General features: G+C 51.8%; 1 protein-coding gene across 1 annotated transcript in view; it reads right to left on the reverse strand.

Annotated features, from left to right (window-relative positions):
• Window positions 1–12,732, reverse strand: part of TGFBI (transforming growth factor beta induced) — a 33,286-nt gene extending 20,554 nt beyond the window's left edge. Inside the window, exons 1-2 of the mRNA XM_018050348.1 lie at window positions 12,514–12,732; window positions 7,411–7,509 (exon numbers count right to left, since the gene is read on the reverse strand). Coding sequence (XP_017905837.1) covers window positions 7,411–7,509; window positions 12,514–12,647 — 233 coding nt within the window. The 5' untranslated portion in view covers window positions 12,648–12,732. The remainder of the gene's footprint in view (window positions 1–7,410; window positions 7,510–12,513) is intronic.

Consider the following 13,343-nt stretch of genomic DNA (forward strand, 5'->3'; position numbering starts at 1 on the left):
GCATCAGAGTTCCATCCTAAAACTCCACCGGAGAGCTCAGTGGCTCACAGGGATTTCACAACAGAAAACCAGCTCCCCAAGAGCAAACTCACCGGTGGCCACATACATGCGGAGGGGAAGGAGGGCTGCCAATGACAGGAGAAATGGAGGCGGCCAGACAGGTGGGGGAGCAGGGACATCTCAGCATGAGGAGGAAGTGAGGGATGGAGTCAGAAAGCTGCAAATGTTTTGGGGGTGAAGGCACTTCCAAGGCTTCTGGCTGGGGCGGGTCAGATCTAGGACTCTCCTCGCAGTTCACCAAGTCAGGACCCTTCTCTGACAGTGCACATATTTGGGGGGAGGTGGACTAACTGGAAAAGTCTAACATTAAAAGGACACTGGGGGTCTCTCCGATGTGATGAAAGCTAACCCCTGGCAGCACTCACTGCCTCTCCTCTCCAGGTGGGCTTTCTGGACATGAGGGACACACCAACCCTCGTGGGGGCACAGCCCCCCAACCCCCCGCCCCCACAGCCAAAGGCTGTCTCCTGGCTGGCCCAGTGTGGGTGGCTCCTGCCGGGACACCTTCTGACCATCTCCTAATCCTCTCATGCTGCTGGCTTCTCCCTCCTCTTCCTGAGTGCTACCCATAGCCTGGCATCCCCAGCACTTTCTGGGTGCACGAGGTGAGCAAGCCTCTCACCTCAGCCTAGTGGCCTTCTGGGTTGAAACACTTCCAGAGCTGGCTGGTTCCCTGCTTGATCATCCCAACAACACAAGCTCTGAGAACCAGCCCGCCTGGCCGCGGAGAGGAAGAGGGCAGCTGGAAACTGCAGCCCAAGAAGACAGCCCATTGAGACGATCCTGACCAAATCTTTCAGGACTGACACACCCTCTTCTCAGCCTTGTGTGCCACCTTCCTGGGGCTCTGGCCCTGGGGACACACACGCTGTGGACACACATGCTGTGCTGTGGGAGACGGGGCTGGAGTAGTCAAACAGCTGTGTGTCTGAGGGTGAGTGCAGGAAAGTGTGAGAACCGGAGGGAGCCCCCATCCGCGTCTCCCCAGTTCCCTGGCTTTCCTGCATAGGGGGGGACCAATCTGCTGGTCTCTGACTTGAATCTTATCAGCAAAAGCTGCTCTGACTAAAGACTCCTGGCTTCTGATTGGCCTGACACAGTCCAATAAGCAGAAACTTCAGAAAAAGAACATCCTCTAGGGCAGTAAAACACGAATTTTCTTGTTCTAGCTTCTCACGTCAGAAGACCAATTTGAGGAATAAAATCAGAGAAGGTGCAGGACTTAGCAGGGAGCTTGAGGGAGGTAGGGGGTGGGGGGACAAAAAGTACTGCCAATCCAAGGTCTAAGAGTTGAGCTAGAGTTTGAGAGCTCTCCTCCATTCCCCTCCAAAGTTTTACTCACAACTGGATAAAGATAGAAGCATTATTTTTTTTTTCTGTCCTCAGAATAACTGTCCAAGGAGTTAACATAATAAGTTAAAACAATCACTCTCCCCCAAGCATGCTGCACTTTTGGCGGCTGGGACGGCTGTAAACGCCCAGGGACTGATGAAACTCTGCAACAGCGGAATAGGAATGAGGCCTGAGAGCCAGCTTCCTGTGACTGAAGGTAAACCGTCCAGCACGTCATGATTTCCAAGGGAATCGCAGAGCAAATGCAGACTGAGGTCGTCTAGACGTGCGCCTGCCTGCACGGGGGTTCATTTTCTGCACTCGATTGAGCTCTCTTAAGCCTCCCAGGAGAAAATCAAACTCTTGAACTCCTGGTAAGAAAGGGTTTGTTTTAACCTGCTGTCCAGCAACAAAGACTCTACTATCACCCTATTTACCAGGGTCCAGATGGTGAGTGATGAGATGGAGCCGCTGGAAAATACACTTACATATTGGGAGACAATCTGTTTGTATGTGGCATGTGAGGGTCTCTGGGGGGATCCTGGATGCTGGCTGTGTCTCTTCAGCTCCCATGCTCTCCATCTGATTAGAGAGGGAGTACCCTTGCAACAGGGGTTCAGAATGACTGCCAGGCTGGGGGCGAGCAACCAGGAGAAGGTTGGTGGCTCTGGGCCAGAGGGCCTCTGCAAACTCCAAGGAGGCCTCCTCTTCTCTGCTGAAGAGAGAGCCCTGGGGCAGATGGCCCAGGTCCTCTAGGGCTGCTCACCTGACTCCTCCCCATGTCGCCAGCACTAGCCGCTGTGCTCACCTCTCCTTGGGGGCAGCACATATCAGTAGAATAACTGGGCCACCTCCACCTGCCAGCAGATGACTCAGGCTTTCTGAGCCTCAGTCTTCCCCTCTGTAAATGGGCTAATGATCACACTGACCTTAAAGGGTGATTGTGAGAATCAAACAAGCTAACCTATGAAAACACTTATCAGGTGCTTGCTGCTTACTAGGCTCTCAGTCGTTGAGCTCCTTCTTAAAAAATCCCAGGTATAAACTTTAAATTAAAATTAGGTTAATAACTTGATTGAAAGCCACGTTCAGCACGAAACCACTGATCAAATCACATGTAATAAATAAGTTCCCCATAACACAGCTAAGTTAATAGATAGGGCCCATCTGGAGAATCCCATGGACAGAGGAGCCTGGTGGGCTATGTACAGTCCATGGGGTTGCAAAGAATCAGACACAACTGAGTGACTAAGCACATTGCAGTTCTAACAAATTATCACAAGTTTAGTGACATGACTTAAAACCACAAAAATGTATTATCCTATAATTCTGGATAATAGTGTCAAAAGCTGGCCTTATGAGGCTAAAATCAAAGGCTGTATTCCTTCCCAGGATTCTAGGGGAGAATCTATTTTTGTCCTCTCCACATCTGAGAGGATGCCTACAGTTCTTGACTTGTGGTCACACCACTCCAACTTCAGTTTTCATTGTCATGTCGCCTTCTCTGACTTTCACTCGCCTGCTTTCATTGCATAAGGACCCTTATTATTATATTAGTCTCACCAGATAATTCAGGATAATCTGCCTCCCGCCACACCCCCACCCAGTGCCTTCACTTAATCAGATCTGTTCTCTTTCCCTTGTAAGGTAACGTCTTCACACATTCAGGGTGAGGATGTAGTCAGTATTAGTGTGACATCATTCCGCCCACCATGGGGCCTTACCCAAATGGTACATGGACTCACGTACATACTCAAGAGAACAAGGTTTAAAGACCCTGATGCTGGGAAAGATTGAAGGCAGGAGAAGGGGATGACAGAGGATGAGATGGTTGGATGGCATCACTGACTCAATGAACATGAGTTTGAGCAAACTCTGGGAGATGGTGAAGGACAGAAAAGCCTGGTGTGCTGCAGTCCATGTGACTCATGGAGTCACAAAGAGTCAGACACGACTGAACAAGAACAACAAAGCTGCTGCTAGAATGGGATAGAACCATCAGGAAACCCTGCACAGTAGATGCATTCAGTAAAACCCTGGTGTTTGGTATATGTCAAATCTCAGTTATTTCAGAGCAGGCTGGCCATGGGGATCCAGGGGATTGCACAGGGGACAGGAAGCAGGGAGGAGGTGGTGCTGTGGGTCTGGGGGACAGCTTGCCATCCCTAGATGGCTTCTCATCATCCTCTTGTTTTTCCTTCTGGGACCAAGGTTGTGGGATACAGGAGGGCAAGGAAAGGAAGAGTCTTGCTCAGCTTCATCACAGATGTTCCTTGGTACCCTGCCCAAATGAGACCTATAGGAAACAGTTCTCCTGTTTTCTACAGAACTGATGGAAAAGTTAGACCATACGCCGGCTGGGTTCAGTAGAAGTGAAATGCCTAAGCCTGAATACAGTATTGAAGAAGTGTTAATATTTCAGCCTTTGGGCACAGCCATGCTTGCTACTGGGGAAACAGGAGCGTCCTGCCAGCTCATCTTGGCTCTAGAGAATGGCTACTGTTGCCTGTAAATGATGTTGCTTGTGACACAGTGGCAAGCTTTTGGAGTGGAGAATGGCCACCCCCACCTGCTGGCTCCTGGGCTGGCCCTCCCTGTGCCACGTCGAGGATGCCTGGGCTCCTGCTGTGATTATTACATCTCCATGATGTCAGCTCTGACTTGGCTGTTAAATGGGCCTCCCTTTCAGGGGGGTTTATACAAAGGTGGCCTGTTGGGCTTCCTGAGCACCATTTCCTGCACCATTGCTTCAGCTGCTGGACATAAAAATGTTACGGTTACTAATCAGATGGAGACCCGAAATCACCCTCTTTGCTTGGTGAGCTGCTGTATCACACTGGTGCTCTTTAGGATCTGACATAAAATGAGTTTCTAAGTAATAAAATTCACTTGCATCACTGAAGAGGGGCCCACTGGTAACTACTTCCTGTAATAAAACCCATGCATCAGGCTTGACAAGTAGCACCAGCACTCTTTTGGGAGAACGCAGACAAGCTATTGTCTGCAGACGACAGATGCAGTGGCCTAACAGGCGTGCTGAGCGCACACTGTGGCTATGCCCCTCCCTCCTCTGTCGGAGGTGAAGTCAGGGCCTCCCAGCGGCAGACACTTGGCTCCAGGCTCCTGGGTCCCTGTGTGACCTGAAATGGCAAAGTCTTCACGCCTTGATCCTGTACTTAGTGCTACTTATCTGCTTCCAAGTTTACATTCTCCTGTGGGTCTGGGGTCCCCTGGGGACCTGTGCAACCCGTTTCCTGTGACACTTGGCTCCCTTTCACGCCAACACACACCCCTGGCTCCAGCCTTGCCCCTGAGAAATTCCCACTGCCCAGGCTGGCCCCATGCTGAGATGGCCCTCTTTGCTCCAGCCACCATCATGCTTCCCACTTCACAGCTTGGTCCTCAGCCAGGTAAATGTACCATAGGGCCCATTCTCACCAGGATGACATCGTCGGCAGCCCGCACAGCCCTCTCTCCTCCCCTGCTGACCACCTAGGGGCACTGAATTCCCAGGATGGCAGCTCCTTCACGGCTTTCAGCCCTGGGGCACAAGCAAATGGTGAGGTTGCTTCTTCTCAGCTCTCTCGGGGACAACAGAGATGAGCCCATCCACTTCCCCTTTCCCTCCCCAAGTTCTCTGGCTGTCCCCCCAGTCAGCTTCACCTTCCTGCTGCTGCACGTGATGTTCCAGGGAGGGACCTTCTTATCCTGGATCATAAGGTTTTTTTAATCAACTCATGATTTTCTATCCCCATTTCCTCTTTTTAAAGCTGCCCAGCAACGTTGTAGGTTCAGATTATCCCCTGTGGGTTTGTAAGATCCACTCTACGGCTGGGACTCAGCCCTGGGCCCCACTCTGCACTCTGGTTTCCCCACCCACACCTCCCGTCTATTCTCCCCCTGCAGAGCCTGGGCTCCCCCATGCGCTATGGTGCTGCCTCATCACGTCATCAAGAACATTCGGCCAACACACAGCCATGCTGCCTGCGCCCATCCTGACACATCAGTGGAGAAGGAGGTAGGTACCAAGAGCCAATTAGCCAAGGCGACTCAGAGCAGCGTCAGCCGGGGAATCATGAAAATGTCCCCAAGCTACTGTTCACTGGTCAGGCAAATGCTTCAACACAGGGCCACACTGAAATACCTTGGCCAATGCCAGCCCACTGTAAGCTTCACCTTATAAGTGGCTCCCACTTTTAGGGAAACCAGAACAAACAAAATGGTAGCGTCTTAAAACCCAGGGCTCTGGTCATTTTCCAAGATGCAATTATGTGGGGCCTGGCTCTGTGTTTAATTGTCTATTTTAGTTGATAAATACCCACATGGGAAAAGTCAAAAAGCACTGAAATTTTTTTTTTTTTAACTTGGGTACCAGCGAAGGACACGTGGCATATAATTTGCCTAATCTCTTCTTGTCCACAACAGCAAGAATTCTGGCTGGGGGTTTGTTCCCTCCTTAAATCTGGGAGGTGGATCCTCTTAGCTCACTTAACTCTTGGCTTTGGGGCTGGGCTTGGTCAAGCAGGGAACCAACTGTCATTGCCCTGCCCTTGACAGGCTCATGGGATGCTACTGGTCTTGCCCCACCTCTGCCTGATCCATAATTTCCCTGATCCATACGAGGACTGACAACTGTGTTAGGACACAATCAGTGTCACAAGTTGGGATATTTATTTCCATGTGCATTTCACGGAGAGAGTGTTTTCCCTTCCTTCAGTTAGAGGAGACATCTGCTCCAAAGCAAGTCACAAGCAATATGTTTTAAAACCCCTAATATGGGAAAGGGTTCAAGATAGTGGCTCAGCATCTCTTAATCCTCTTATTATACAGACAAGAGGAAGGCCAGGTCCTCACAAGTGTCTCAGGGAGCTCTGCACAGCACATTTTTCCATCTGTAGGAGAGAGTCAGCTTTGCGATCTTTTGATGGTTGGTGCCAAAACAGATTAGGCTTCCCTGGAATTCTGTCAGAACACGCAGGCTGCAGGGCAGTCATGGTGAACGCCACCTCCCTCCGTGCTATTCATGATGCTAGAGGCACCAGAAAGCTCTACTGTAACCACAGGGGGCCACAACCCCTGGCATCTCACTTCTGTTTATGCAGCTGAGATTTGCAAACAACAGCAAGTAGCATTTACTGAGCACTTACTATGTGCCGGGCTCCAAATTTAGCCTCTTCTGTGTATTATTTCATTCAGTCCTCAGAACAATCCCATAACGTAGTCCTACTGTTACACTCACTTTATGGATGAGGCAGTGGAGGGTTCCAAAGGTGAAGCCAACTGCCCAGGTAGGTGGCAGAGCCAACCTTTGAATCAAAGTCTGAGCCTGTGTTCTTAATATGCTATGCTGCCTCATTATGTGCATATCTCTAGGCACTCTCAGTCTTTCTGGGAGTATTTACTTTGAAATGCTAGTGGTAAATAACCCACCTGCCAATGCAGGAGACCTCAGAGATATGGGTTTGATCCCTGGGTCGGTTAGACCCCTTGGAGGAGGGCATGGTAACCCACTCCAGTATTCTTGCCTGGAGAATCCCTAAGACAGAGAAGCCTGGTGGGCTTCAGTCCACAGGGTTGCATAGAGTCGGACATGATTGAAGTGACTTAGCATGCACGCACTTTGAAACGCAGAGCAGGAACTCTGTATAAGTTCACCAACGGGTTTTCTTTCCCAGAGTCAGAGGCTGGTGGCTTCTACACTGAATCATTGTATTTGTATCATTTAGTGAGGATTAAGAAGTGCACGTACACAGTTTCTTGCAATCCCAAGTTGGCCCTAAAAAACATTTCCAAGTCTTGTTAGGAGCCTTAAAAGTGTAAAACAAAGTCGGCCAGCTTACTGGAAATGCCACTCCCAAGCACAAAGTTCTCTGACATGTGTACACATGCATCTTCATGGCTCTGCACACGGTGCCACCTTCCAAAAGGCTGGCCCACGCCTGCGGGCACCTGCAACCCACGCACACCAAGGGTCGCCTCCTGGGTGGCTGGTGGTCATCAGTGGTTACAGATACTCACGTTGATTTGCCACAGATCTTCCTCTGGTACCACTGCTTGCAGTTGGTGAAGTACTTCTTGTTGGTACCAATGAGCTTCTGCACAGCGCACACGTTGGGGCTAAAAACAAAAGCTGCAGTGTTAGCAAAACAGTCAGCATGTCACCTGCCTCCTCATCCTTCCCACCACGTGGGCCCTCCTGGGTCACCAGAACATTTTAGATATGGAGAAGATACAGTCATTTCGGTCAGTTTGGGGGTACATTCTGGTCCTCGTGATCCAGACTTCCATCATCCTTCCCAAAAATATCCTCCCAAATTAAAAAACTGTTAACGTATATATCATACAGTGACATCATTTCATTTAAACATTCTTCTTTGACACTGACATTTATTAAGTATAAATAAAAACATCTTAAAATTTTTAGGCTACATGTTATATAGATGGAAAACACCAGCTTAAAAAGAAAGTGGTGTTTGCTAAGAACAGCAGCAGCTTTGAGAGAGGCCCCCAGACTTTCTTTGTACCCCCACTCCGCACTGAGCCTAAACATCCTCAGGATTGAACCTGGCCTCCCAGCAGGCATCGCTGGTCCTATGGTCCGGGGCCCAGCACCCTCCAAGCAGATCCACACACAGACATCCTCTGCATCCCTAGGCAGCTGCCTGGCTCCCAAACACAGCCTATCTGGGGTGCCCACCCTGGAAACTAGCAGGCATGGCCAAGCTAGCTGCTGTCAGGACCTCAGAAGGAGACGGTCACTCACTGAACTAAGTCGTTTATTACTTGGGCCCCAGTTTGCGCCCCACTCCCCCCAGAAAGCCCTCTTTCGGTGTCCCAGGTAATACTCTTCTGTCCTGTGTGTGATACAGCCCTTGTCTGATGCTGGGTAAAGAACACAACCCAAAACTAATCAGGGTATGTGTGACCTCTCTTCAGCTACCCTCCCAAGAACCCTGGGGGCAGGTGTTCTGATTTGTTCCTTTTATTTTCTAGGTGGGGCTAAGCGCCAGGCTGGATGCAGAGGAGCTTGGAATAGCCTTGTCAAAAATACTGCTCCCAGGACTCCCTAGTGGCTCAGTGGGTAACAGGGTACCTGCCAGTGCAAGGAACATGGGTTCATTCCCTGGTACAGGAAGATTCCAGCATGACCCGGAGGAGCAGCTGGGTCCACGTGCCACAACTACTGAGCCCGGCTTCAGAGTCCTCGAGCCACAGCTGAGCCCGCATGCTGCAACTACTGAAGTATCGAGCTCCAGGGCGCGTGAATCACAGCTAATGAGTCCCTGTGTCGCAACCTCTGAAGCCCATGTGCCCTAGAGCCAGGAACTCGCAGCCAAGTCTGCCTGCTGCAGCTACTGAAGCCTGTGTGCCTAGAACCTGAGCTCCGCAACAAGGGAAAGCCCCACAGGGAGAAGCCCATGCACCGCAACGAGGCACCGTTCCCCGCTGTTTGCAGCCACAGAAAGCCTGCACGCAGCAATGGAGACCAGAGAACTTCAGGTATATCAATTCTTAATATCAGTTCCTCTGATACTTTACAAATACAATCAAGAGCCATCATTTGAGATGCATGGTCTTTTCCAGGAACTTGGTCAACTCTCAAATACTCAGAGTCAGCTTACTGGGTGGGAGGGAGGGCACACGGACCCTTTAATTCTCTGCCGTCTCTTCCACCATGTGGATGTGACCTCTTGTCCAGTCTGTGGCTCACCCGAGGCAAAGCTGAGTGGGCCAAGGAGGCATGGCAAATATTTGTGAGTTACTGTAGGGACCTGAGGGGAAAAGCAGCGGAGGCTGGAGAGGAAGCCTCAAGCCAAGGGGGAGGACAGCTCTGACCCCTTACTCCCTGCTGGATCTGACCAAGCCTCCAGAGGACTTTTACAGAAGCCACCTTGTTTCTCAGTATGCTGCCTGGCATTCATAGGTTACAGCAGTCCCCAAATAACCCTGAGAGAGTTCCTGCTGGCCACACTCCAGCTGGAGGTGCTGTTTATTTCTGTACAATTTCAGAAGTTCTATCTGACCAAGCAGGAAATAATTACTGTCGATGAATTCTCCGCAACTCTCCGTAGGCGTTTGGCGAACCTTCAGAGTCTCTGGTGGATGTGGTTCCAACATTCCTCCGCGGACTGAGTTTCCACTGCTGCTGCCCTCTGAGACAGGAGCGGAGGCTGGGGATCTCTGTGACCCACTCCCTCTCACATCAGGGTGGGAGGGGTGGGCTGTGTACATAGGAAATTTATACTGAAGTTTAATTGACATGAGCACCCCGTTTCTGGGCCTTCTGCCTCAAGCACAACAGCTCTGCTATTCAACTTGGATTTGAAAACGAAGCGCTTCAGAAAATGCAGTCCAGTCCTGGTTGCTGACATTTGGAAGTGTGACTGCATTTTTACTTCTCTTTCGGTATTGTTGCTTTCCTTCTCTATAGCAACACAGATAACAGCCGGGAGTCGAAAGACAGCATCACAGTCTCTACTCTCCCAACAGCTTTCTGTCTCTGGACTAAGTCACTCCCCGTCACTAAGCCACAGTTTCTCTATCTGTAAAATGGGAACAGCTGCCACAGAGCTCACTGTGTTGTAGTGAAGATGAAAGTAAAAGTGGTGATGGATAAAGGGTGAGCACGCTGGCTAAGTCATTTCAGTCCTGTCTGACTCTTTGTGACCCCATGGACTGTAGCCCGCCAGGCTCCTCTCACCATGGGATTCTCCAGGCAAGAATAGGAGTGGGTTGCCATGCCCTTCTCCAGGGGATCTTCCCAACCCAGGAATCAAACCCATATTTCTTATGTCTCCTGCATTGGCAGGTGGGTTCCTTACCACTAGTGCCACCTGGGAAGCCAAACGGTGAGCAGGACCCACTTCTTATTTCTTCCTTCACGTCTTGTGAAGCACACACACTACATTTCCTTAACAAAAGAGCTTCCCTTTCCCTTCCCACCAGTTCTCACTTTGAAAGAGGGCTGGAGTTTGAACAAGTTATCCATTTTGCACAGGGTGCCACCCCCATGGCTGAGCCAGGCAGCCTGTGGGTTTTCAGGGGCCATTAGATCAGAGCAGACGCAGCTGCATCTGTAACCGTTCACCGCAGTCCCCCTGCCCGTGTGTCCAGACTTTACTGGGGGTGGGGAGGGACACACCTGGGACTGCTTAGCCCGTTCTGCCCATCACAGACCACTATAGGCTTTTCCAGTTGCCCTGCAAGATGATTAGCCTGCAGGGTGGGGGAAGGGAGGGGAGGGAGAAAGTTGACCTAATAGCTGAAGCTTATAATAAAGAGCATTTGCATTAAAAAACAAACTATTTTCCAGCTGGTCTGTGACTTTTCTGGGCTTCAAAGGGAAGGAGGTTTGTTATAGAGGTGGTTCCTGCTGGAGACCCATCAGCACCTTTGGGAAGCTTCACTGTGGAGTGCCGGGAGCCACCATTCTAGGTGACAGAGAATGCTATGGTTGCCTTTTCCTGACTGAGTGCCTAAGAAGATACAGAGGGACAGAAACCTCCCAGGAGGGACTGTGGCACCCAAACAGGACATACTCCATTGGCAGGAAAGGCAGAAGGCCAACAGTGAGCTGGGCAGAGACCATGGACATGCCAGTGGCTCATATTTTGACTTGATGCTTCATTCCCTCCTTGTCTTTCTGCCCTGCCCCCCCTTACCTTTCTGTACCCAGCAGAAGTCAAAGGTGAGTCTCTCACTTCCTGAAAGACCCTGGGACAACCCCCATGCTCTCCTCTTTCCTGCAGGATATGAGGCTGCAGCATGGCCTGGATGGCTTTCACTCTGCAGAGGGGCCAGACTCACTGCCAACATAGTCCCTTCCCCATAGCCCTGGGCATCTGAAAGGCCAAGCACGACCACAGGCACACACAGGCAGAGGAACAAGGATGCTACTCCCAACAAGGGGCCACTTCTAAGGGCAGGGAGTCAAGGCTTTGTAGAACCCTATGAAGTCAACTCCAATCACTTCCAACACTGAGTTCTGATCTAAGTTCAGATCTGCCCAGTCAAAGGGTGGTCTGGGCACCAACTGGGAGCAAATGCCAGACCCAAAGGCATTTGGGCTGCGACACAACTCTATCCACATATGCGCTAAGTCACTTCAGTTGTATGACCCCATGAACTGTAGCCCACCAGGTTCCTCTGTCCATAGGATTTTCTAGGCAAGGATATTGGAGTGGGTTGCCATTTCCTTCCTATCCACATATAGTTCTACCTAACTGTCACAGAGGAGTTGGTGCACCCAGGAAGGCAGCGAACCCTGGCTATATGTCAAGCAGGATGGTTGAGTTTGGGATATAGAAACAAGCCCACCTCTGCCTGGGTCTGGGCCAGGGTCTTTATCAGGTCAGACCTGCTGCCTGGGTTTGCCCCCAGAAAACCAACACATCTTCAGTGTCTCAAAGGAATATATGCAATGATAAGGTCCCAAATTTACAAACTCAGCCAGTGTTTTAAGAGCGGTTCCTATCCCAGCTCCCATACACACTGCAGGACCCTGAGGAAGTGATGTGGCTGCTCCAGACTCAGTTTCCCCATCTGTACAGTGTGCGTGACTCCCAGCACGCACTCTTCTCTCTTCATCCAGCAGGGGAGCAGACGCTGCCCTTGCTGTGCCTGGAGGCCCCTATCTGGTGCCAGGTGGTGGGTTTAGGGCCTGGCTGGGTGACCAGGGGCCTGGGGGCCTCGGATGCTGCCAGCTTGTGTGGTCCCAGTGTCACATATGAAGGTGCTGAACAAGGACCTGGCTGGGCTGGAACCCGTGCCCTGCTGGGTGGCTCCCTGCCTGCGCTGGCCACCTTCCCACGGTGATTCTGCACAGACAGCCGCCAACTCCTATCTGCCTGGAGAAGCTCAAAGCCCGGGATCCCGCTCACGCTCTCGGCCTGAGTGGAGGTCCCGGGTCAACTCTTCCACCCGTTTCCTCCACACAGGGCCTCCTGCTGACTTTTCTCCACCTCTCCTTCTCCCTCTCTCCATCTCCTGCAGGGCTGGTCCCTCCAAGCGTCCCACACAGCGGCCTGCTTTTGATTCGGGCTTTGTCCCCTACGCCCCCAGCCCGCTCCGACGGTCCCCCCGAAGCCGGGTCCCTCCGATCCGATCTGGGCGCCCGCTTACCCATGCTGCCGGCCCCGGAGGCGGCTGTGCTGCAGCACTAGCTGGTAGGGCGACCTGGCGGGGCCCGCTGGGGTGGCAGCGGGGCCCAGAGCCAGCGCCAGAGCGAGGGGCAACAGCCGCCCGAGGAGCGCCATGGAGAGAGAGGACGCGCCGAACCGACGGGCAGGCGAGTGGCGGGGGAGTGCGAGTGCCGCTGCGGCCGCGGGCAGGTTAAGTAAGCGGAGCGCGGGGAGCCGCCCGAGGGGAGGGGCGGGGAGCGGGAGGAGGGCGGGCTTCGGGCTCCCCACGCCCCCGCCTCCCTGCCGCCCCGCCCCTCCCCCGGGCGACGACCGTTCGCAACTAGCCCCTCTTTCCCTTGTTCCCCGGCACCCAGGACTACAGGGCCTCACTACTTCACTCCCTCCTCGAGGTCTATAAGGTCCTGAGCTCAAAGGTGCCTCACCGGTCTCAGGCTTTGCTGATTTCCACAACAGTCTATCCATCACACCTGCTTCTACATTCCACAAGCACCCCTATTCTCCCCCAGGCCTGCTAACTTTGAGATGGATAAGGAGTAAGTCTAATGACTGACAGAAGCCAAAACAAAACAAAACAAGACAGGTTTTGTTAAACTTCAACTGGAAACTGCGGGGGGCGGGGAGCGGGAATGCCGCCTTAGTACACACTCATTGCCTGTTTTATTAAACATCTGTATAGCACTATATGCGAGAAAGATGCTGCAAAGAGATAGCAAAGATTTTTGTCCTGGAGGAGCTCAGAGCAAGTAAACAAATAGTCACCTGGGAGGGAGGTAATTCACTCAAGCGCCTATTAATCATCCACCAATTATC

Source organism: Capra hircus, chromosome 7, assembly GCF_001704415.2.
Source record: "Capra hircus breed San Clemente chromosome 7, ASM170441v1, whole genome shotgun sequence".
Taxonomy (NCBI): Eukaryota; Metazoa; Chordata; class Mammalia; order Artiodactyla; family Bovidae; genus Capra; species Capra hircus.